This window comes from Balaenoptera musculus, chromosome X (assembly GCF_009873245.2).
Source record: "Balaenoptera musculus isolate JJ_BM4_2016_0621 chromosome X, mBalMus1.pri.v3, whole genome shotgun sequence".
In the NCBI taxonomy this organism is placed as follows: domain Eukaryota; kingdom Metazoa; phylum Chordata; class Mammalia; order Artiodactyla; family Balaenopteridae; genus Balaenoptera; species Balaenoptera musculus.
Genome location: NC_045806.1, coordinates 108955711 through 108981569, shown reverse-complemented (window position 1 = coordinate 108981569; position 25859 = coordinate 108955711). Strand labels below are relative to the sequence as shown.

At 39.8% G+C, this 25859-nt stretch overlaps 1 protein-coding gene across 3 annotated transcripts in view; it reads left to right on the top strand.

The window, feature by feature from the left end:
* The window catches only part of ZNF280C (zinc finger protein 280C), a 62355-nt gene extending 46052 nt beyond the window's left edge, over positions 1-16303 (top strand). For 2 of the 3 annotated variants that reach the window (XM_036841150.1, XM_036841149.1), the window contains exons 17-20: positions 2884-2946; positions 13987-14105; positions 14520-14556; positions 15213-16303. In XM_036841150.1, coding sequence (XP_036697045.1) covers positions 2884-2946; positions 13987-14105; positions 14520-14556; positions 15213-15600 — 607 coding nt within the window. In that variant the 3' untranslated portion in view covers positions 15601-16303. Of the gene's footprint in view, positions 1-2883; positions 2947-13986; positions 14106-14519; positions 14557-14681 lie in introns of all 3 variants that reach the window. The other variant, XM_036841151.1, reaches the window with a different exon arrangement.
* Positions 16304-25859: the final 9556 nt, after the last annotated feature.

Sequence of the window (25859 nt, the reverse complement as noted above, 5' to 3'; positions counted from 1 at the left end):
TTTCTACCTCGTTTTTTTTTCCTTCATCCAGACATTAATCTCAGAAAAAGATATGTCCTCTTTTTCAAAGTTAATCCTGCCCCTCATCTCCTCCATTTCCTCCATAATCTTATGCACCTTCATTTCATCTTTTTCTCTCTACCACATTCCTTCTGCCTGCAAATATTTTCAGGTATTTTTTTCTTTTTTAGGATGAGGGAGATTTGCCTTTACTTTGCATATTTTCTTATCTTCCTTTTACTGTCAACATTTGTAAAGAGTATTCTTTACTATCTTGTTTGTCATTTCTTTACCCTTTGTAATTTGAGTATCACCCCCATCTATCAGTTCAAGCTGCCCCTTTGAAGGTTATCAGTCATGTCCTAATCACTCAGTGTACTCACTGCTTTTCATTCTTACTCCTCCATGACTTCTTTAGAGTATTTGATACTTTCGATCACTCACTTTTGAAACTCTTCTCAACTTCTCTTAAACTATTACCACCATTTTTTTCTTGTTTGCTACTCCTCTGTTTCATTACCTTTTCTTTCTTCAGCTCTTCTTGCCTCTTTACGTTTCTTTTCTTGGTACTTCAACCACTCAGAGTTTTATCTTTTACCTTTCAACTGTAAATCCTTCAATTTCAATGCTGAGTTTTCCTGAGATCCAACTCTTCATCTCTAACTATTTGATAGATATTTTCACCTTTAACTCACTGGCATTTATATAGGACACAAATAAGTCAAACATTTTTGTCTGTCTGGGATCCAAACTCTTATCACCCCAATACCCTTTAAGCTCAGTCTGTCTCCATGCATTATTTCCATAAATGTGGAGCATCACCTGGAAATAATACACTTTAAGTTTCTGAAGCCTGTGGAGTTCTCTTGATCTGCCACCATTCATCATGGCTTCCTGAAAGTCCATCTTCTGTAATTTACCACTCTGCCTCACAACTACTGCAGTGGTTCTGCACCCATACCTCAGTTGTTCCAAACCAGACCACAGCCACCCTCTCTCTCAGTATACTGCTGGGGAGAATGCTGGTCTCTTATTCTGTGCCAAACACATGGCTGCCCCAATGGGGCTTTAATTCTGCCCCTAATTTCCAAGAGATTAAATTGGAAATTATCTTTGGTGTTTCTTAAACCCATGGATCATTCTGTCCTCTCCTTTCCCATTTTCCATAGGCCCCTCAACTGTCCTGTAGGACCTCTAACCCCATTCTATCCCAAAATATTCCCAATTGGCTCCAGGCTTCCTTCATAGCCTTTTTCTAATTTCCAGTTAGCCCCAACCCTGCACTGCATTGTCGTCACGCACACTGATTGCTTACTCATCGTCAGCCTCATGTAGAACTGAAATCTTCCACTTCTGCTCTTCTAAGGGCCTTGAAGCTCTCTCTGTGTTTCCCCTACTTCATTGGTGCCTTGCTTCCCTGGTTGCCTCAAGTACCTCCCCGTTAATTGGATACCCTCACTCCGACCCATGTGGACTTTTGTTATAGGATTAAGCTCTGTACATACAGAAGCTTCATTTTTCTCAGAGGTTGAGTATCTTTATTCTCAGCCCATACCAACTCTGTAATCATAGAGAAGTCAAGCCTCCCAGATTAATTAATCTTCCCCAATGTATAGTTTGTCCCATATTCAATATCTAAAGTGACTTTTCCTTATTCTTTGGAATGCCCTTCTCCTTCCCTTTCATTTTACCTTCTGTGAAGTATCTGATCACCACAGCCACTCGTAGGAATCAGTTGTTTCTTTTTGAGTTCTGTACTACTCAGCTGTTCTGCCTCATATTAAATATGTGTCTATGTCTTACCTACTTGAGAGAGCAGTTCTTTGTATTCACCATAGCACCTATTCTGAGGATTTTTTCTTGGGATTATAGGTAGCCATTCTTTGCCGATGTATATACATGGTATGCTGATGATAGTTACTGTGTGTCTAAGGGTAACCATTGACTTGATGTGTTGTCTGGTTTGGGTCTGTCAGTGCAAGCTAGGGCTAGTACTTTTCAAACTTTATCTTGCGTAAGAATCGTCTGAAAAACTTGTTGAAACTGATTTCTGGGCTCCACCACCAGAGATTAATTCAGTAGGTCTGGAGTGGGAGCTGAGACTTTGTATTCCTAATAAGCTCCCAGGTGATACGGATGCTGCTGGTCTATGGACCACAGTTTGAGTAATACTGTGCTACACTAATCCCAGCTAATTCTGCCTGACTTTCTAATACAGGAAAGCTTTCCCTATCAGTTTAAAAGGGGGTATAAAAGCTATTAGCATTGGCTACAAAATTTGGTTAGTGGTTTTCTGTTCTGTGCGTAGAGAAAGTATTGTTTTAACTCATGAGCTCTGCTTTTAATTCGCGTTCTTTAAAAGCTCTCCTAGTAATTGCAAAAGATTCTTTAAATGTTTCATTTTACTGATGGTAAGTAATGTCATTTAGCCCAAGAAACATTTACTTCCAGGATCATTCAGATTGGTCCCCTGGGCTAAGTATATCAAGATTAGAAAGTAATAATTATTATTCATAACAATTTATATTACAGCAAAATACATTATTAGCCAATACCTTTTAAGTTGTTCTCAACTCTTAACAGTTGAAAACATTAATTTGATGCTCTTTGCATTTTTAACTCTAAAGGTTTTTTTTTTTAATAATGGTGAGGTATGATCATTTAAGAATATTCTCAGGGAAATATGTTGTTAGAAAACACACAGGGAAAATGAAACGTAAGATAAAAATCTTGAATTAAACAGAGATGCTAATAGAGCTTTATAATTTAAATCATGGTCTTTTATTCAAAACTAAGAAACTAAGCATAGGCTTGAAAACTGGTCATAAAATTAATTAATGGCTTATTGTATAATAAAATCTCATTTGTCTTTTGTCTCTCCAGCTCTCATAGCGACCAGCCAACTAAACGGTTTTATATTTTTAAGAAGCATTCTGGAACTCTCAGGTAACTACTCGATCTTTTTTCATTCTCTCTATTGAAAAATTATAGTAGCTTTTTAACCTGATGCTGGAGTGCCTAGTTTGGAAAATGAAATGATTGCTACTAGACATAATAGAGTTCTGTACTTTATATCCTTAGCTCAAAGAGGGGATTGCCTATATTCTCTAGCTAAACTTGTTTCAGTGATGTCAGGCATTAAGGTGAAACTTCCATGAATTTGCATTATAAAATTAAAAAAATAAGGCTCTCCAGCAATATTTGAAAATTTAAAAGACTTTTAAGATGCCTAGTAAAGTGACTAACACTACTTTGGTTGTGATCAATATATAGCCTTCATAATCCTTGGGGCTTTTTAATTTTTGAAATAAAAGTACACAACTTGTTTACTGTTCAGAGGAATTGTTGTGAACATTTCTAAAGGCATTGATAATTCATTTTGGTTATACCACACACACTTAGCTCAGAATCCACTAAGCACCATTTTTTTCACATTCTTCTAATTCATTTTCACTCCATATTCCTTTGTTTAAGTTCTCATTGCTATTTGAAATACCAGTGTCAAGATCTTTGTAGCAGGAGGCTAAGACATAGACTTTAAGTTTAGCCAATACTTGTTTTGATGCTTTGGGTTAGTGGAAAAGTAGAAGAGGGGATGCTGTGTCTCAGGACCTTTGTATTTATTATTCCTTTTGCCTCATTTCCTCTTCCCCAGATATCTGCATGGGTAGCTAGCTCCCATGGTAGCTACCTTTAGGTAGCTCCTTTAGGTCTCTCCTCCAATGAGTGAGCCTTTCCTGGACCGCCCCATTTAAAGTAGCATCCTTTCCCCAGGCCCCACCCCCAGCACTCCCTATCTCCCTTTCTTGTTTTGTTTTTACTTCATGGCAGCTTTTTTTTTTTTTTAAACATCTTTATTGAAGTATAATTGCCTTACAATGGTGTGTTAGCTTCTGCTTTATAACAAAGTGAATCAGTTATACATATACAATATGTTCCCATTTCTCTTCCCTCTTGCATCTCCCTCCCTCCCACCCTCCCCATCCCACCCCTCTAGGTGGTCACAAAGCACCAAGCTGATCTCCCTGTGCTATGCGGCTGCTTCCCACTAGCTATCTATTTTACATTTGGTAGTGTATATATGTCCATGACACTCTCTTACCCTGTCACATCTCACCCCACCCCCTCCCCATATCCTCAAGTCCATTCTCTGGTAGGTCTGTGTCTTTATTCCCGTCTTGCCACTAGGTTCTTCATGGCCTTTTTTTTTTTCCCTTAGATTCCGTATATATGTGTTAGCATACTGTATTCGTTTTTCTCTTTCTGACTTACTTCACTCTGTATGACAGACTCTAACTCCATCCACCTCATTACAAATACCTCCATTTCATTTCTTTTTATGGCTGAGTAATATTCCATTGTATATATGTGCCACATCTTCTTTATCCATTCATCTGTCGATGGACATTTAGGTTGCTTCCATGTCCTGGCTATTGTAAATAGAGCTGCAATGAACATTTTGGTACATGACTCTTTTTGACCTATGGTTTTCTCAGGGTATATGCCCAGTAGTGGGATTGCTGGGTCGTATGGTAGTTCTATTTGTAGTTTTTTAAGGAACCTCCATACTGTTCTCCATAGTGGCTGTATCAGTTTACATTCCCACCAACAGTGCAAGAGTGTTCCCTTTCCTCCACACCCTCTCCAGCATTTATTGTTTCTAGATTTTTTGATGATGGCCATTCTGACCGGTGTGAGATGATATCTCATTGTAGTTTTGATTTGCATTTCTCTAATGATTAATGATGTTGAGCATTCTTTCATGTGTCTGTAGGCCATCTGTATATCTTCTTTGGAGAAATGTCTATTTAGGTCTTCTGCCCATTTTTGGATTGGGTTGTTCGTTTTTTTGTTATTGAGCTGCATGAGCTGCTTGTAAATCTTGGAGATTAATCCTTTGTCAGTTGCTTCATTTGCAAATATTTTCTCCCATTCTGAGGGTTGTCTTTTGGTCTTGTTTATGGTTTCCTTTGCTGTGCAAAAGCTTTTAAGTTTCATTAGGTCCCATTTGTTTATTTGTGTTCTTATTTCCATTCTTCTGGGAGCTGGGTCAAAAAGGATCATGCTGTGATGTATGTCATAGAGTGTTCTGCCTATGTTTTCCTCTAAGAGTTTGATAGTGTCTGCCCTTACACTTAGGTCTTTAATCCATTTTGAGTTTATTTTTGTGCATGGTGTCAGGGAGTGTTCTAATTTCATACTTTTACATGTAGCTGTCCAGTTTTCCCAGCACCACTTATTGAAGAGGCTGTCTTTTCTCCACTGCATATGCTTGCCTCCTTTATGAAAGATAAGGTGACCATATGTGTGTGGGTTTATCTCTGGGCTTTCTATCGTGTGCCACTGATCTATATTTCTGTTTTTGTGCCAGTACCAAACTGTCTTGATTACTGAAGCTTTGTAATATAGTCTGAAGTCAGGGAGCCTGATTCCCCCAGCTCCATTTTTCGTTCTCAAGATGGCTTTGGCTATTCGGGGTCTTTTGTGTTTCCATACAAATTGTGAAATTTTTTGTTCTAGTTCTGTGAAAAATGCCAGTGGTAGTTTGATAGGGATTGCATTGAATCTGTAGATTGCTTTGGGTAGTAGAGTCATTTTCACAATGTTGATTCTTCCAATCCAGGAACATGGTATATCTCTCCATCTATTTGTATCATCTTTAATTTCTTCATCAGTGTCTTACAATTTTCTGTATACAGGTCTTTTGTCTCCTTAGGTAGGTTTATTCCTAGATATTTTATTCTTTTTGTTGCAATGGTAAACGGGAGTGTTTTCTTAATTTCACTTTCAGATTTTTCGTCATTAGTGTATAGAAATGCAAGAGATTTCTGTGCATTAATTTTGTATCCTGCTACTTTACCAAATTCATTGATTAGCTCTAGGAGTTTTCTGGTAGCATCTTTAGGATTCTCTATGTATAGTATCATGTCATCTGCAAATAGTGACAGCTTTACTTCTTCTTTTCCGATTTGGATTCCTTTTATTTCTTTGTCTTCTCTGATTGCTGTGGCTAACACTTCCAAAACTATGTTGAATAATAGTGGTGAGAGTGGGCAACCTTGTCTTGTTCCTGATCTTAGTGGAAATGGTTTCAGTTTTTCACCATTGAGGACAATGTTGGCCAATGTGGGTTTGTCATATATGGCCTTTATTATGTTGAGGAAAGTTCCCTCTATGCCTACTTTCTGCAGGGCTTTTATCATAAATGGGTGTTGAATTTTGTCGAAAGCTTTCTCTGCATCTATTGAGATGATCATATGGTTTTTCTCCTTCAATTTGTTAATATGGTGTATCACATTGATTGATTTGCGTATGTTGAAGAATCCTTGCATTCCTGGGATAAACCCCACTTGATCATGGTGTATGATCCTTTTAATGTGCTGTTGGATTCTGTTTGCGAGTATTTTGTTGAGGATTTTTGCATCTATGTTCATCAGTGATATTGGCCTGTAGTTTTCTTTCTTTGTGACATCTTTGTCTGGTTTTGGTATCAGGGTGATGGTGGCCTTGTAGAATGAGTTTGGGAGTGTTCCTCCCTCTGCAATATTTTGGAAGAGTTTGAGAAGGATAGGTGTTAGCTCTTCTCTAAATGTTTGATTGAATTCGCCTGTGAAGCCATCTGGTCCTGGGCTTTTGTTTGTTGGAAGGTTTTTAATCACAGTTTCAATTTCAGTGCTTGTGATTGGTCTGTTCATATTTTCTATTTCTTCCTGGTTCAGTCTCGGCAGTTTGTGCATTTCTAAGAATCTGTCCATTTCTTCCAGGTTGTCCATTTTATTGGCATAGAGTTGCTTGTAGTAATCTCTCATGATCGTTTGTATTTCTGCAGTGTCAGTGGTTACTTCTCCTTTTTCATTTCTAATTCTATTGATTTGAGTCTTCTCCCTTTTTCTCTTGATGAGTCTGGTTAATGGTTTATCAATTTTGTTTATCTTCTCAAAGAACCAGCTTTTAGTTTCATTGTTTTTTGCTATTGTTTCCTTCATTTCTTTTTCATTTATTTCTGACCTAATCTTTATGATTTCTTTCCTTCTGCTGGCTTTGGGGGTTTTTTGTTCTTCTTTCTCTAATTGCTTTAGGTGCAAGGTTAGGTTGTTTATTCGAGATGTTTCCTGTTTCTTGAGGTAGGCTTGTATTGCTATAAACTTCCCTCTTAGCACTGCTTTTGCTGCGTCCCATAGGTTTTGGGTCGTCGTATCTCCATTGTCATTTGTTTCTAGGTATTTTTTGATTTCCCCTTTGATTTCTTCAGTGATCACTTCGTTATTAAGTAGTGTATTGTGTAGCCTCCATGTGTTTGTATTTTTTACAGATCTTTTCCTGTCATTGATATCTAGTCTCATAGCGTTGTGGTCGGAAAAGATACTTGATACGATTTCAATTTTCTTAAATTTACCAAGGCTTGATTTGTGACCCAAGATATGATCTATCCTGGAGAATGTTCCATGAGCACTTGAGAAAAATGTGTATTCTGTTGTTTTTGGGTGGAATGTCCTATAAATATCAATTAAGTCCATCTTGTTTAATGTATCATTTAAAGCTTGTGTTTCCTTATTTATTTTCATTTTGGATGATCTGTCCATTGGTGAAAGTGGGGTGTTAAAGTCCCCTACTATGATTGTGTTGCTGTCGATTTCCCCTTTTATGGCTGTTAGTATTTGCCTTATGTATTGAGGTGCTCCTATGTTGGGTGCATAAATATTTACAATTGTAATACCTTCCTCTTGGATCGATCCCTTGATCATTATATAGTGTCCTTCTTTGTCTCTTGTAATAGTCTTTATTTTAAAGTCCATTTTGTCTGATACGAGAATTGGTACTCCAGCTTTCTTTTGATTTCCATTTGCATGGAATATCTTTTTCCATCCCCTCACTTTCAGTCTGTATGTGTCTCTAGGTCTGAAGTGGGTCTCTTGTAGACAGCATATATATGGGTCTTGTTTTTGTATCCATTCAGCCAGCCTGTGTCTTTTGGTGGGAGCATTTAATCCATTTACATTCAAGGTAATTATCGATATGTATGTTCCTATTCCCATTTTCTTAAATGTTTTGGGTTTGTTATTGTAGGTGTTTTCCTTCTCTTGTGTTTCTTGCCTAGAGAAGTTCCTTTAGCATTTGTTGTAAAGCTGGTTTGGTGGTGCTGAACTCTCTCAGCTTTTGCTTTTCTGTAAAGGTTTTAATTTCTCCATCAAATCTGAATGAGATCCTTGCTGGGTAGAGTAATCTTGGTTGTAGGTTTTTCTCCTTCATCACTTTAAGTATATCCTGCCACTCCCTTCTGGCTTGCAGAGTTTCTGCTGAAAGATCAGATGTTAACCTTATGGGGATTCCCTTGTGTGTTATTTGTTTTTTTTCCCTTGCTGCTTTTAATATGTTTTCCTTATATTTAATTTTTGACAGTTTGATTAATATGTGTCTTGGCGTGTTTCTCCTTGGGTTTATCCTGTATGGGACTCTCTGTGCTTCCAGGACTTGGTTAACTATTTCCTTTCCCATATTAGGGAAGTTTTCAACTATAGTCTCTTCAAATATTTTCTCAGTCCCTTTCTTTTTCTCTTCTTCTTCTGGGACCCCTATAATTCGAATGTTGGTGTGTTTAATGTTGTCCCAGAGGTCTCTGAGACTGTCCTCAGTTCTTTTCATTCTTTTTTCTTTATCCTGCTCTGCAGTAGTTATTTCCACCATTTTATCTTCCAGGTCACTTATCCTTTCTTCTGCCTAAGTTATTCTGCTATTGATCCCATCTAGAGTATTTTTAATTTCATTTATTGTGTTTTTCATCGTTGCTTGGTTCCTCTTTAGTTCTTCTACGTCCTTGTTAAATGTTTCTTGCATTTTGTCTATTCTATTTCCCAGATTTTGGATCATCCTTACTATCATTATTCTGAATTCTTTTTCAGGTAGACTACCTATTTCCTCTTCATTTGTTAAGTTTGGTGTGTTTTGACCCTGTTCCTTCATCTGCTGTGTGTTTTTCTGTTGTCTCATTTTGCTTATCTTACTGTGTTTGGGGTCTCCTTTTCACAGGCTGCAGGTTCGTAGTTCCCGTTGTTTTTGGTATCTGTCCCCAGTGGCTAAGGTTGGTTCAGTGGGTTGTGAAGGCTTCCTGGTGGAGGGAACTAGTGCCTGAGTTCTAGTGGATGAGGTTGGATCTTGTATTTCTGGTGGGCACGTCCACGTCTGGTGGTGTATTTTGGGGTGTCTGTGGCCTTATTATGCTTTTAGGCAGCCTCTCTGCTAATGGATGGGGCTGTGTTCCTGTCTTGCTAGTTGTTTGGCATAGGGTGTTCAGCACTGTAGCTTGCTGGTCATTGAGTGACGCTGGGTCTTGATGTTGAGATGGAGATCTCTGAGAGATTTTTGCCGTTTGGTATTACGTGGAGCTGGGAGGTCTCTTGTGGACCAGTGTCCTGAAGTTGGCTCTCCCACCTCAGAGGTACGGCCCTGATGCCTGGCTGGAGCACCAAGAGCCTTTCGTCCACACGGCTCAGAGTAAAAGGGAGAAAAAATAGAAAGAAAGAAAGAAAGAAAGAGGCTATAATATAGTGAAGTAAAATAAAGCTATTATAAAGCAAAGCTATACAGACAAAATCTCACCCAGAAGCATATACATATACACTCACAAAAAAGGAAAAGGGGAAAAATTAATATATCCTGCTCCCAAAGTCCACCTCCTGAATTTGGGATGATTCGTTGTCTATTCAGGTATTCAACAGATGCAGGCACATCAAGTTGTTTGTGGAGTTTTAATCCACTGCTTCTGATGCTACTGGGAGAGATTTCCCCTTCTCTTCTCTGTTCGCACAGCTCCCGGGGTTCAGCTTTGGATTTGGACCCGCCTCTGCGTGTAGGTCGCCTGAGGTTGTCTGTTCCCCGCCCAGACAGGACGGGGTTAAAGGAGCAGCTGCTTCGGGGGCTCTGGCTCACCCAGGCCGCGGGGAGGGAGGGGTATAGAGGAGGCGGGGCGAGCCTGCGGCGTCAGAGGCCGGCGTGACGTTGCAGCAGCCTGAGGCGCGCAGTGCGTTCTCCCGGGGAAGTTGTCCCTGGATCACGGGACCCTGGCAGTGGCGGGCTGCACAGGCTCCCGGGAGGGGCGGTGTGGATAGTGACCTGTGCTCACACACAGGATTTTTGGAGGCGGCAGCAGCAGCCCCAGTGTCTCACGCCCGTCTCTGGGGTCCGCGCTGATAACCGCGGCTCGCGCCTGTCTCTGGATTCTGCGCTGTTAGCCGCGGCTCGCGCCCGCCTCTGGGGTCCGCGCTGATAGCCGCGGCTCGCGCCAGTCTCTGGAGTTCGTTTAGGCGGCGCTCTGAATCCCCTCTCCTTGCGCGCCGCGAAACAAAGAAGCAAGAAAAAGTCCCTTGCCTCTTCGGCAGCTGCAGACTTTTTCCCGGTCTCCCTCCCAGCCAGCTGTGGTGCACTAACCCCTTCAGGCTGTGTTCACGCCGCCAACCCCAGTCCTCTCCCTGCGATCCGACCGAAGCCCGAGCCTCAGCTCCCAGCCCCGCCCGCCCCAGCGGGTGAGCAGACGAGCCTCTCGGGCTGGTGAGTGCTGCTCGGCGCCGAGCCTCCGTGCGGGAATCTCTCCGCTTTTTCCTCTGCGCCCCTGTTGCTGTGGGGTCCGCGCTGATAGCCGCGGCTCGCGCCCGTCTCTGGAGTTCGTTTAGGCGGCGCTCTGAATCCCCTCTCCTCACGCACCAGGAAACAAAGAGGGAAGAAAAAGTCTCTTGCCTCTTCGGCAGCTGCAGACTTTTTCCCGGACTCCCTCCCGGCTAGCTGTGGTGCACTAACCCCTTCAGGCTGTGTTCACGCCGCCAACCCCAGCCCTCTCCCTGGGATCCAACCGAAGCCCGAGCCTCAGCTCCCAGCCCCGCCCGCCCTGGCGGGTGAGCAGACGAGCCTCTCGGGCTGGTGAGTGCTGCTCGGCGCCGAGCCTCCGTGCGGGAATCTCTCCGCTTTGCCCTCCGCACCCCTGTTGCTGCGCTCTCCTCAGCGGCTCCGAAGCTTCCCCCCTCTACCACCCACAGTCTCTGCCCGCGAAGGTCCTTCGTAGTTCGTGGAAATCTTTCCTCCTTCACAGCTCCCTCCCACTGGTGCAGGTGCCGTCCCTATTCTCTCTTTTTTTTTTTAAATGGTCTTTATCCTTAGATGATAAGGATATTCTTTTTTGTTTTTTAATTTTATTTATTTATTTATTTATTTATGGCTGTGTTGGGTCTTCATTTCCGTGCGAGGGCTTCTCTCTCGTTGCGGCAAGCGGGGGCCACTCTTCATCACGGTGCGCGGGCCTCTCACTATCGCGGCCTCTCTTGTTGCGGAGCACAGGCTCCAGACGCGCAGGCTCAGTAATTGTGGCTCACGGGCCCAGTTGCTCCGTGGCATGTGGGATCTTCCCAGACCAGGGCTCGAACCCGTGTCCCCTGCATTGGCGGGCAGATTGTCAACCACTGCGCCACCAGGGAAGCCCCATGGCAGCCTTTTACTGTTCAATGTATTGTACATTGTATATTTCACCCTCTTGTTTATTGTCTATATCTTCTCACTAGAATGTGTGGAGTTCAGATACTGAGCTATGCCAGACATTTGCTGGGTATTGAATAGTGCCTGGCACATCATAGGCATTCCATAAATATTTGTTGAGTAAATTAATATTGAAAGTGACATATGTGGAGTATGTGGGTGATAGACAAATAGCTCATAGGCAGAGGAAAGTTTGATTCCATTTTTAAAATATATTAGTGCTATTTTTAAAATATTACTAAATTCAAGGCATTAGAAGTTTCTGATAAACTATATTTAGGTATTAACCTGTACTAAAAATTTTTATAGTAATGAAAAGGATTTGTAAAGATGAGAATTTAATTTGATTTTTACCTCACTATTGTCAAACACAGTTTTGTGTTTGGTTCTTAAATTAACTGTATGACTGTAAAGATCCGAGGTGCTTTTTTCTTACCTTGGGTGGATCTCAAATTTAAACAGAAAATTGGTTATTTTCTGTATATGGGAGTTTTCATACTTGTAATTTTACAAAGCAATAAATTTTGTGGTTAATATTTTGTTAAAATGCAGTGTTCATTCTTTAACTATTTATTGTACATCTATTATGTATAACACAATGTAGCAAGTCCTATAAAGATGACAGTGATGAAGAAGGCTTGGTACCAACCTTCAAGGAATGTACCATTTACAGTAAGGTGTGAACATAAATAACTACAGAAATTAATGCAAGGAGGTTTGTAATAAGTGCAATGAGAGTTACTGATTTCAAAAGAAAGAAAGGTTTCTACTTATAAGAAGAGGCACGGGGCATTTTAGTTGGAAGAAGTAGCATGAATAAAAAGGCAGACAGGAAAAAAGCAGAAGACATACACAATGAATGACAAGTAGTACAGTTTGAATGGAGCATGAAGTTCATGTAACATAGCATTAAGTTCAGAGTCTGGGGAAATAGTTTTGAGCTGAGATCCAGATTGCGGAATCCTTGAAAAAGGCTGGGGAACTTGGACTTAATTTTAATTTGAGGATGTTGGGAAAGCCACTGGGGTTTTGTGTAGAATCAAGGGTACTGAAAGAAGATCAGTTTGGAGGGGTATACAAGGTGAGTTGTAGCTACATGAGGCACATAGACTGGTTAAGACTATTGCAGTAGTTAACACTGATTTAATAAGATAACCTGGGTTAAGGTGGCGAGGTGGTATAATGTCACATTTAAGAATATGGGCTCTGAAAGGGAACCCTCTTGCACTGTTGGTGGGAATGTAAATTGATACAGCCACTATGGAGAACAGTATGAAGGCTCCTTAAAAAACTAAAAATAGAACTACCATATGACCCAGCAATCCCACTACTGGGCATATACCCTGAGAAAACCATAATTCAAAAAGAGACAGCTGCAGACTTTTCCCCGGACTCCCTCCCGGCTAGCTGTGGCGCACTAGCCCCCTTCAGGCTGTGTTTATGCCGCCAACCCCAGTCCTCTCCCTGGCGGAGCCTCAGCTCCCAGCCCCGCCCGCCCCGGCGGGTGAGCAGACAAGCCTCTCGCGCTGGTGAGTGCTGGTCGGCAGCGATCCTCTGTGCGGGAACCTCTCCGCTTTGCCCTCCGCACCCCTGTGGCTGCGCTCTCCTCCATGGCTCGGAAGCTTTCCCCCTCCGCCACCCGCAGTCTCCGCCCGCGAAGGGGCTTCTAGTGGGTGGAAACCTTTCCTCCTTCACAGCTCCTTCCCACTGGTGCAGGTCCCGTCCCTATTCTTTTGTCTCTGTTTTTTCTTTTTTCTTTTGCCCTACCCAAGTACATGGGGAGTGTCTTGCCTTTTGGCAGGTCTGAGGTCTTCTGCCAGCGTTTAGTAGGTGTTCTGTAGGAGTTGTTCCACATGTAGATGTATTTCTGATGTATTTGTGAGGAGAAAGGTGATCTCCACCTCTTACTCTTCCACCATCTTGAAACTCCCTGCATGATTTATTTTTAAGGCCTCCTTTCTTTTCTGATTTTATCATCAATTAAATAGGACATTAGATTGTAGGCTTCACAGAGTGTATCCTTTTTTGTTCACTCTTGTATCCATAAGACCTAGTACTACAGAGTATGTAACAAAGGTTCTCAGAAAATGTGTATTGAATGGATGAATATTGTAGCCTTGCTTTGCAGATGGGCAAAGGCATGGAAAGATTGTACCTTGCACAAGTTATATAAGTTAGTGGAGTCATGACTGGGCTTTCGTTCTCTTCACTCATATCTTTTGGAAACCGGCATGAGAGGGAACAGCTTAAAGAGCACTAAATGCTAGCATAATTTAGACATGGCTATGCCATTTTCTAGAGACATGGTTATACCATTTCATATATATCGGGCTTATATAACAAAATTTGCAAATGGTGATCATGACATAAAAAACAAATCAAGTTATTACATGGAAAACTAATGCTTGAACTTGTATATGGATTTTCATAAAAGATAAAAACCTTTCTGTCTTCTTTTTTTCATAGGGGCATTACTCTGGTGTGCCTTAAATGTAATTTCCTAACTGATTCTTCTGGTTTAGATCTTATGGCTAAACACTTAAGTCAACGTAAAACTCATACTTGCCAAGTTATAGTAGAGAATGGTACGTATATAATTGTGTTACTTTGGATTTCTGATACTTATTCCAGTGTTTTTGATCAGCCACAATACGGCTCTTACATATTAAAATGATAGTTTCATTCCTCATATATTCTTTAAAAAATTTTTTTATTGAAGTATAGTTGATTTACAATGTTGTGTTAGTCTCTGGTGTACAGCAAAGTGATTCAGTTATACACATATACATAGATTCTTTTTTGGATTCTTTTCCACTATAGTTTATTACAAGATATTGAATATAGTTCCCTGTGCTATACAGTAGGACCTTGTTGTTTATCTGCTTTATATATAGTAGTTTGTATCTGCTAATCCCAAACTCCTAATTTATCCCTTCCCCCCTTTCCCCTTTTCATTCCTCATATATTCTATTTTAAATGTAAAACTCTTCTAATTTCAGTTCCTGAAAGTATCTCAGCTTCTGGACCCACTTCTGCGTAAGTTTAATATTCATTCAGCGCATTTTTCTTTGATGGATTTTAGCACTGTTGCATTTTTTAAATGTATCATTAATAGAAATGAAAAATATTAAAGTATTTTGTTTTTGTTTTTGTTTTTAAAGCCACTTGTTGAAATAGATTCCTGCTCTATGGAGCTCGTGCAACCTGGTGCAAGACAAGTTGGAATTTCCTAAGTTCAAAGTTCTGAAGTGTTTTCTTACACAAAGGCAGTTTCCTAAGTTCAAAGTTCTGAAGTGTTTTCTCATACGAAGGCGGTTAAACAGCCAAGTTCATGACAGTAGTTCTCATTATTCAGCTCTTTTCAGCTTTCAGATGGCACTAGAGTCTTATTCCACCTTATCTTTGTGTCAGGTTAACATATCTTAACATATGCTTTTCTCTCCAGTTGGCTCTCTTCAAAAATAACTTTTGTTGCTATGGTCTTTTCTTGCTTTGCTTAAAATAATTTGTGTTTTTCTCTGCTATACTTGCTTTCAGAATATTGCATTCCAAAAGATGTGACTGTTCATCGTTTTTTGTCTGTTTTGTCTGGTTTCTTCGTTAATTTCTTATAAGTCTTAAAATTTTAGGTCAGATAGCTGTCTTTTTCCTCATTCCTTGGCTGTCATTGTTCTATTTTTCATATTTTTCAGATGCAGAAGCAACACAGAAATTTCAAAAAAAGTCCAGGGTACTCCTGGTCAGTGTCCCCCTTCGATGGACACATCTGATGCCTGTTCTCTCTTTCCAAGGAATGTGAATTGTTTGACTGTGAGACCTCCTCTAGGTTGTGGCCTTAAGAAATCAGATCTTAGGGAGAGTCCGTTCCTTCATGCCTGGCCTCCCATAAGACTGATGCTAATGTGGCCAGAGATGACCTCAAGGCCCACCAAATTGAGCACAACTTCCCACTGGGGGCTTTGGTTCTTGATCTTAAGCTTATGGGTCGATTCTGACCAAGAAAAAGCCTATCAAATCAATGCTTCAACATCCAAGTTGAAGTTTAATCATTTTGGCTGCTGCCCTTTAATCTTTCTCTAGCATGCATGCAGTCCAAGGAATATAAAAACTGGTTATGTAGGGAACCAAGGTTACTTTCATGTTCTTGGAAAACAAATTTCTAAAACAGTTCTAAAATTAGTTATTTTTACTGTCATTTAAAGTTTTATCCAGTGTTAAACCCTAGGAGTTTTCAGCAATACTAATATTCAATTTTTTTTTAAGTCTAATTTAATTTTGTTGTCTTGGTTTTATGTTGTCTTCACCAAATTTATTAACGTCCATTTTGTTATGTCCTCTTTTATTTCTTGTCTTTTAAACTTGTTTTGTGTTTGTTTTGTTTCATTAATAACTCCCCAAAAAGTCCTTACAATTCTCCAAGATTTTATGTAGCTACCTATTGGTAGCTTCTTAATTTGGTAATTGTTCAGACCCTTAGACATTATTATATCCTCTGTCTATCTTGGGACTATCATTAACATTATCTTAGTGATTGTGAGGTCAAAGACATAAAGAATTGGCAAAAAACACTTCCTACAGACCTTAAAACAAATTTTAGAGTTACATTTTCTGTACATCTAACACATAATGTCTTCTTAGCCATTAATGTAATTCCTTTGGATAAAGATAATATATCCAGAAAATATTGGGACCAAAAACTGCACTTGTTTCTTGCCCATATATATATAGATGTATATTTTTTTTTTATTTGGTGTTTGTTTATTTTGGTTACATTGAATATAGATTTGCTGAACAGTTTTGATGTTATTACTTATTTTTTTAATAAAAGTTGTATTGTTAAAATGCCTCCGGAATTATTTTCTAATAAATAACTTCGAATAAAAGCTGTAGATTTTGTCATACAACTAGGAGCATTGCTTTGCTTCTTACATGGAAGCCTGATTACTTGGCCTACAGACTGAGAGCTTTATCTGTGGAATCCATCTTCTGGTTTTTCCTTCAGCACAGTTAAAAGCTCACTATGTATAGTTTACTAATTTTTAGAACTTTAAAGGGTGGCAAGAGTCCCTTTGTAATCCTAATAACCATAAAGGTGGGCAGGCTCAGAAGTTGTTTGGCTCAATCATGAGTGGTTTTTTTCCTCTTAACATTAGAACTTCTTGAATTGTACTTTGAAACTTAGTCCGTTTGGGCTGCTATAACAGAATTGGATGGCTTATAAACAATAGAAATTTATTCCTCATTGTTCTGGAGGCTGGAAGTCCATGACCAAGGTGCTGGCAGATTCATTGTCTGTTGAGGACCTGCTTCCTGGTTCTTAGACAGTCGTCTTCTCTCTGTGTCCTCACATGGTGGAAAGGGCAAGAGAGTTCTCTGTGGTCTCTTTTACAAGGGCATTAATCTCATTCATGAGGGCTCCACCCTCATGACCTAATCACCTAATGATGCCTCACCTCCAAATACCATCACATTGGGGATTAGGTTTCAGCATTTGAATTTGGCTAGGGGGAGGGGGAAACAAATATTCAGCCTATAGCAGAAACATATTGAAAGCCAATTTCAAGGACCACTTGTTATGTAGTCTACTTGTAACTCATAGTCAAAAGAGTTGAATTTATTAGTTTTAATTTTCCAGACTGATTTCTGCTGTAAATGATTTTACAAAATTTCCAAAAGTTGCTTGTTTCTTAGTAGTGGACTTGGCGATATTTCTAGTCTTTATTTCCATATCTGTCTCTAAGATGTTTTTTCATTCACCATCTTTCTATCCATTTTTTTTTACTTTTCAAAAATTGTGGTAAAAATATATAACATAAAATGTACCATTTTAACCATTTTCAGGTGAATAATTCATCAGTATTAATTGCACCAAGCTTTAAGCTTTTGCCCAGAAATAACTTCTTTGTGATTTTAACATAGGTTCTCTTTTTATATACCGATATTTTCTCTGCCTCTGTCATAGTTCACAAATACGATAAACCACATTCTTGCTATAGGAATATTTTAGGCAGGGGTGAACCTTTGTGTTCTTCCATAGGATTCTATTTCTTACAGTATATATTAGGTTCATTTTCTTAAAGTATAATGCTCTTAAAATTCTGTGTCCCGTAGCATCATTTTTTTACTTCATTTAAATAAAACATCTCAGTCAATACTAAGCTTGCTTATTATAGGCAGTTAGTTGAGTTTTAATTGGTGCTAATGAGTTTTAGCTTGACAGTCTGATCTCTTTACTTTCAGGCTATTCTAAATAGTCCTTTCACCTGATTTAGAAATAGCCATCTTACGCACGCATGCGTCTTGGTTACAGCTGAATAAAAAGTGTGATTGGCTCAGTTTCAATCCATCACCATTATTAGAAAAATAACCTCTGAACTACAAAGACTGTTTCTTACTCTGTTTTGTCAAACTTTGCCAAAACACCTCTTTGGACCTCATTTATTTGTTTAGTAAATATTTATCGAGCACTTAACTATGTGCCTGACACTATTCTAGGTGCTGGCAAAACAGACTGAAATCTCTGCCCCTGTGGAGCTTATTTTTCAGTGTCGGAAGATAGACAATAGAAAATAAGAAAAGTGTATAGTATGTTAGATGATGATCAATACTCTTGAGAAAAATTAAGTACGGAAGGAAGATAGTGAGTACGGATTGGTAGTTGGGAGGTTGCAGTTTTAAATTTGGCGATCCGAATAGGCCTCCATGACAGGATGACAACTGAGTTAAAGACCTGGAGATAAGGAAGTGAGCCACTTGGGTATCTATCAGAAGAGCATTCCAAAGAGAGAACAGCAAAGGCAAAAGCCTTGAAGGGGGAGTTGGAATCCTCATTCGTTGCTGATGGTAATGCAAAGTGGTTCAGCCACTGTGAAAAACAGTTTGGTGGTTGCTCAAAAAGTTAAACAGAATTACCACATGACCCAGCAATTCCACTCCAAGGTATGTATCCAAAAGCCTCGAAAGCAGGGACTCAGATACTTGTACATGCATGTTCATAGCACTATTCACAATAGCCAAAAGAGGGAAACAGGCTAAATATCATAAACAGATGAAGGGATAAATAAATTGTAGTATATTCATAAAATGGACTATTATCTAGCCATGAAAAGGAATGAAGTAATGATACATGCTACAATGTAGATGGACCTCAAAAACACGATGCTAAGTGAAAAAAAATCACAGGTCACATATTGTATAATTACATTTATATGGAATATACAGAATAGGCAAATCTATAGAGACAGAAAAAGCAGATTGGTGTTTGCCAGGGGCTATGGGGAGGAGGGAATGGGGAGCGACTGCTTAATGGGTACAGGGTTTTCTTTTCAGGGTGATGACAGTGTGGAGGAACTAGACAGAGAAGATGGTTGCACAACATTGTGAATGTACTGAATGCAACTGAATTGTTCACTTCAGAATGGTTAATTCTATGGCATGTGAATCTTCTACAAAAAAAACCAAAAACAGACAAACAAAAAAAAACCTTAGCAAACTAGGAATATGAAGGAAACCTCCTTAACCTAACCTAAACCTAATAAAAATCTACAGCTAGCATAATGAGAGGAAGAAAAAGAAGGGCCCTGAAGTAGGATCATGCCTGGCTCAAGGAACAGCAACAAGACTGATGGGGCTGCAGTAGAGTTGGGGAGAGGGGGGACAGTAGTAGGAGATGGAGCCTGAGAGGTAATGTGGACCATGTAGTATAGAGCCTTACAGGCAATTGTGAAGATTTGGCTTTTATTCTGGGAGAGGAAGCCATTAGTGGATTTTGAACAAAGGAGTGTTGTGTTTTTTATTTTTTAATTTTTATTCTTTATTGAAGTGTAGTTGATTTACAATGTTTCAGGTGTACAGCAAAGTGATTCAGTTATACATACATATATACTTATTCTTTTCTAAGTTATTACAAGATATTGAATATAGTTCCTTGTGCTATACAGTAAATCCTTGTTGTTTGCCTATTTTATATACAGTAGTGTGTATCTGTTAATCTCAGATTCCAAATTCACCCCTCCCCCCTTTCCCTTTTGGTAACCAGAAGTTTGTTTTCTATGTCTGTGAGTCTGTTTTGTTTTGTTTTTTAATTTAATTTTTTAAATTTTAATTTATTTTATTTTTGGCTGTGTTGGGTCTTCGTTCGGTCTTCACGCTTCACGCAGGCTTTTTCTAGTTGCGGCGAGCAGGGGCTACTCTTCATTGCGGCGTGCGGGCTTCTCATTGCGGTGGCTTCTCTTGTTGCAGAGCGTGGGCTCTAGGCACGCGGGCTTCAGTAGTTGTGGCACACGGGCTCTAGAGCGCAGGCTCAGTAGTTGTGATGCACGGGGCTTAGTTGCTCTGCGGCATGTGGGATCTTCCCGGTCCAGGGCTCAAACCCGTGTCCCCTGCATTGGCAGGCAGATTCTTAACCAATGCACCACCAGGGAAGTCCTATTTCTGTTTTGTAAATAAGTTCATTTGTATCATTTTTTTAGATTCCACATATAAGTGATACAGTATGATATTTGTCTTTCTCTGACTTCCGTTAGTATGATAATCTCTAGGTCCATCCATGTTGCTGCAGATGGCATTATTTCATTCTTTTTTTATGGCTGAGTAGTATCCCATTGTGTGTGTGTGTGTGTGTGTGTATCCCACATCTTCTTTATCCATTCATCTGTCAGTAAACATTTAGGTTGCTTCCATGTCTTGGCTATTGTAAATAGTGCTGCAATGAACATTGGGGTGCATGTATCTTTTTGAGTTAGAGTTTTCTCCAGATATATGCCCAGGAGTGGGATTGCTGGATCATATCGTAACTCTATTTTTAGTTTTTTAAGGAATCTCCATACTGGCTGCACCAATTTACATTCGCACCAACAGTGTAGGAGGGTTCCCTTTTCTCCACACCCTCTCCAGATGAATACAGGAGTGTTTTATACCTCAGTGAAAAACAAAAATTCTTAAGTACAGTGAACAGGATCACTCTAGCTGCTGACTTGAGAATAAGACGCAGGGGACCAAGGGCAGGATCAGGGAGATCAGCTAGGAAGCTATTGTAATAATCCAGGTGGGAGATAACAGGGCTTTGGAGTAGGATGATAAGAGTGTACGTTCATAAGTGGTTCAACTGCGGCTATATCGTGAAAGTTGAGCCAACAGAATTTGTTGATGGTTTGGATGTGAGGTGTGAGAGAAAAAGTGTTGTAGGGGACACCACAGTCATTAGCTTAATTACCTGGGAAGATAATGTTGATATTAACTGAGGTGGAGAAGACTAAGAGGAGCAGATTTGGGAGGGAAGATGAGGACTTTGATTTGGGACATGTTTGAATTTGAGATGCCTATTAGATATCCAAGTGGGGATGTCAAGGACATTCTCATGTGTGAGCTTGGAGTTTAGGGGAGAGGTCCAGGCTGTCAATAACATTTAAAATTTTTTTTAAGTCACAAGACGATATGAGATCTCCGAGGGATAGAGGAGAGGTAGAGAACGGACAAGGTCCACAGATAAAGCCCTGGGGCATTCCAACAATAAGTGGTTAGAGAGATGAGAAGGAATCAGCAGAGGAGACTGAGGCGTGGCTAGTGATGGGAGAAGAACACCAGGGAAGTGGCAGTATCCTTGACCTCAGATACCCTATTTGTAAAATGTGGGTACTAACTTGTTCTGGAGTTCTTGGATTTTATTATTGTATTTTTGTTATACCTAAACATCACTTATAATTTGTTCTTAGAGGAAAGTGAATTCAGAATGTCACATCCACTCTCCCCAATAGCAGAAACAGATTTTTTTATACATTGAGAGAATGAAATACCCCAATTATTCCTAGTCATGGTTAACTCTCTACATGTACTCTTGTAAAAGTAATACTCTTCCCATTTCTGCAAAAGAAGGGATCTAGGTCTAGAGCTGTTGTCCATAATTTGTAAATGATCTGCATAATAAAAGTGCCATGGTCAAATAAATTTAGGAAATGCTGGGTTACAGTTAAATAGATTCTTTATTGTGGGATTTTTCATGCTACATGTGGTTTATGGTTCTCTAAGAAAAAAATCAGCAGACATTTATTTGACTCTGGAATTTCACCCCCAATACGTAATAACTTCTAAACATTAATCTCCATAAGATACAGTGTGGAGAATGCTGACCTAGAATAATCATTAGTCAGATTTTCTGAACTGGGAAATAAAAAATAGTTGGGTGAGAGTGTTGACTAAGATGAACTTCTAGACATTTCATTCACGTTCATGAATCATTTGTAAGATGGAGTATGAAACTGGAGGCTAGCAATATCCACTTTCATAGTTTTGGAAATTATATCAGGAGAAACTTGCGTGCTCATGATTGTGGTCGTAAAGTATAAGAAATACATAACTGGAAGAGACCAGTAATTTGTGTTGGAGTATATGGTCACTTTACATTGTTTCAAACTCAAGAGGCTTCAGACTCTTATTGAAATTATGTCTAACTTCTCTCTGTAACTCATGCTTATCAAATCTACACATTTGCCTACTTTTCTTGAAACTATTACTATTTTCAGCCAATTTTTATCTATTAAGGAGTTTCTTACTCTGTAAAGTTTACTTCCTGCTTAAACAGCTTCAAGAGATTTTCCTTGATACTAAGATTACGAGCTTCGATCCCAAACTCCACAGTGAAGCCTCCCTGTACCTTAAAGGGGCAGTTTGGTGGGGTGGCTGAGAGCCCAGGGCCTGCAGCAGACTACCTAGGTTGGAGTTCCTGCCCCTCCAGCAGCTAGATATTTTACTCTGGGCTCTGTGCTTCAGTTTCCTCATTTGTAAAATGCAAATAACAGCACCTACTCATAGGGTTGAGGGAATTAAACGAGTTAATACATGTATATAGCACTTAGAACAGTGACTGGCACCCAGGAGTGTAAGTCATCTTTGTTACTATTATTGTTAGTCTATTACTAAACTTCCTGATTTTATTTCTACCTTCATTTTATTCAGATAGAATGACCCTAATCTCCCCCCTATTTTTCTTTTTTTTTTTAACATCTTTATTGGAGTATAATTGCTTTACAATGTTGTGTTAGTTTCTGCTGTATAACAAAGTGAATCAGCTATACGTATACGTATATCCCCATATCTCTTCCCTCTTGCATCTCCCTCCCTCCCACCCTCCCCATCCCACCCCTCTAGGTGGTCACAAAGCACCGAGCTGATCTCCCTGTGCTATGCGGCTGCTTCCCACTAGCTATCTATTTTACATTTGGTAGTGTATATATGTCCGTGCTACTCTCTCACTTCCTCCCAGCTTACCTTTCCCCCTCCCCATGTCCTCAAGTCCATTATCTACGTCTGTGTCTTTATTCGTGTCCTGCCCCTAGGTTCATCAGAACCATTTTTTTTTTTAGATTCCATATATATGTGTTAGCATACAGTATTTGTTTTTCTCTTTCTGACTTACTTCACTCTGTATGACAGACTCTAGGTCCATCCACCTCACTACAAATAACTCAATTTCATTCCTTTTTATGGCTGAGTAATATTCCATTGTATATATGTACCACATCTTCTTTATCCAGTCGTCTGTCGATGCGCATTTAGGTTGCTTCCATGTCCTGGCTATGGTAAATAGAGCTGCAATGAACATTGTGATACATGACTCTTTTTGAATTATGGTTTTCTCAGGGTATATGCCCAGTGATTCCTGGGTCGTATGGTAGTTCTATTTTTAGTTTTTCAAGGAACCTCCATACTGTTCTCCATAGTGGCTGTATCAATTTACATTCCCACCAACCTCCTCCCTATTTTTCATTCCCACCTTCCAACACCACTTTCACAATCATTTCTGTTAACTTTCTTTTCCTAACCCAGTATGTCTTTCTTGAGAATCATGGTTGAAGCACAGAGTACTAAAGGTAGGCATACCATTAGCTTTTGGTGTCTCAAGCTCACCAGACTTCTATTTTTAGGGAACGTGTATGAACGCTCCTAGGTTCCTTTGAGTCATAACTGTCTTTTATAAATAGTATTAGGGTATTTCTCCTAAATTACACTGCCTTGTACTTGATCACACCATGGTTCACCTCATACTCATATTCACACACCTCGATTCTCTGATTTTGAGATCCTTCCATGGCCTCACTCCTGTCACTTTGGTATTCGACCACGTGGAAAATCTTGCTGTCGTCAAGCAACTTGGAGAGGCTACTGTGCCCCTCTTCTACTGTTTTTAATCCTTCATACTGAAAAATATCTATGTATCAATACCACTGGGTTATATGGTGGTATGAAGGGAATTCAGGCTTGAAATAAGACAGTCCTAGGTTTAAATCCTGGATTTGAACCTAGCCAGCTGTGTAGCCTCGGGTGAATTACCTAAACTTGTCACGCCTCAGGTTCCTCATCAGTGAAAAGTGTATGTGTGTGTGTATATATATATATATATATATATATATATATATATATATATATAAATAATTTGGCACTGGCCTGACAAAAAGTAGGCGCTCGATAAATGCTATTGCTTACCCTAGTACTGCTAACATTAGTGCTATTCCTGCCGCTGCTCCTGCTGTGATTGCTTTCATTGCTGTTACTACTATTGCTACCGCTGGAAGGAGACCCTGGGAACTACACATAAGTGGAATCTTCTCATTGACAGCTTTAGAGGCAATCCGTCAGTGCTGTGGTTATCCGTAACTTTGGCTTGTAGTTCAGATGTCCTGCAGTACATTCCTCCAGACTGCAGTGTGGATGACATCTTACCACAATGCTTCAATTACACGTGGTATAATTGTCTAATGTCGGAAATGAGGGTAGTTCTGGCTTTTCCTGTCAAGACAATGAAAAGACACCGCCTTGTTAAAAATGAGTACAGAATCCAATTTGCTTTGGGGGAAAACATTCCTTTTGTGCTGAGAGAATCCCATCTTTACAGGAAATTTTTTAATGATTATTACCAGGAATTCATTTCCAGGAATCCCGGCTTCTTATCTAATACCAGTAATTTTATGAAAAAGTGTAATTGTAAGTACCAGCAGTAAAGTGGCCTTTCCTTTAATAGGACTTTGAAATGATTAAAAAGTACCTGCTTTTCTCAGAAGTTAGGGATATTTTCATTCAACCTGGGAATTGCTCCATCTGTTTGCCCCTTATCTCCTTTCCTGTCCTCCATTTTCTCCAGTATATCTACCTGAATAATTATAACATAAAACAGAAGGAACGTTTGAAGTTGTACAAGTTTCACTTTCTTGATAAAATGTTGAGAACAGAATGGGGTATTTCTATCTAGCAAATCTTCAGAGCCTCAAAGCATAAGAATCCTTGGGTAAATCAATAAATATCTCAAGCTTAGAAAATTAGGCTATTTAACCAGTTGTCTATTTATTGATTGACTCGAATGTCCTAAAGACCACAGTTTGAAGTGATTTTAAAAGTTGATTAAGGGACTTCCCTGGTGGCACAGTGGTTAAGAATCTGCCTGCCAGTGCAGGAGACACGGGTTCGAGCTGTGGTCTGGGAAGATCCCACATTGCCGCGGAGCAACGAAGCCCGTGCACCGCAGCTACTGAACCTGCGCTCTAGAGCCCATGAGCCACAACACTGAGCCCGGGTGCCATAACTAGTGAAGCCCGCGTGCCTAGAGCCTGTGCTCCACAACAAGAGAAGCCACCGCAGTGAGAAGCCCACGCACTGTAATGAAGAGTAGCCCCCGCTCACCACAACTAGAGAAAGCCCACGTGCAGCAACGAAGACCCAATGCAGCCAAAAATTAATTAATGAATTATTTATTTTAAAAACTTGATTTAGTTATCTCAGTGACTTTCAAGTGGCTTTGTGGTCAAATTACCTCAGTTCTGAATAATTTAAGAGAAGAATTTATTCAATACTGCTTTATTTTTAAAACTGAATGATCTGGAAAAACCTGAATAGTCTTCCATTTTTGTTTCTTCCTAATGCCCTTTATATTAGGGGAATTGAATAAAGTATAATATACAAATGTTTACCCATACACTACATTTCACATGCTATCTTATTTAAATCTTCAAAAAATCCTGTAAAGATGATTTTCAATCCCATTTTACAGAGGAACAAACAGGTTACTTATTCTGAAAATAAAATGGTATCAGGAAGTACTGACTCGGAAGCACCATCCTCCCTGCCCCAGCTTTGGTCAAATCTGAGCATTTTCTCTAATGGAAGATCTGCACAATTTCAAAGCTGACTTCTGATCTGCAGACAAGGAAGCAACCCTTATCCAAAGGCCTAAAACGTCATTATCTTCATAGCTGGCTTAAAATGCGTACGGCCATAGAAAAAAGCTAGCGCACAATCACGCTATTCTCGGTGTTGCCCATATGAATGGAGAACTGCAAAGGTTCATAAAG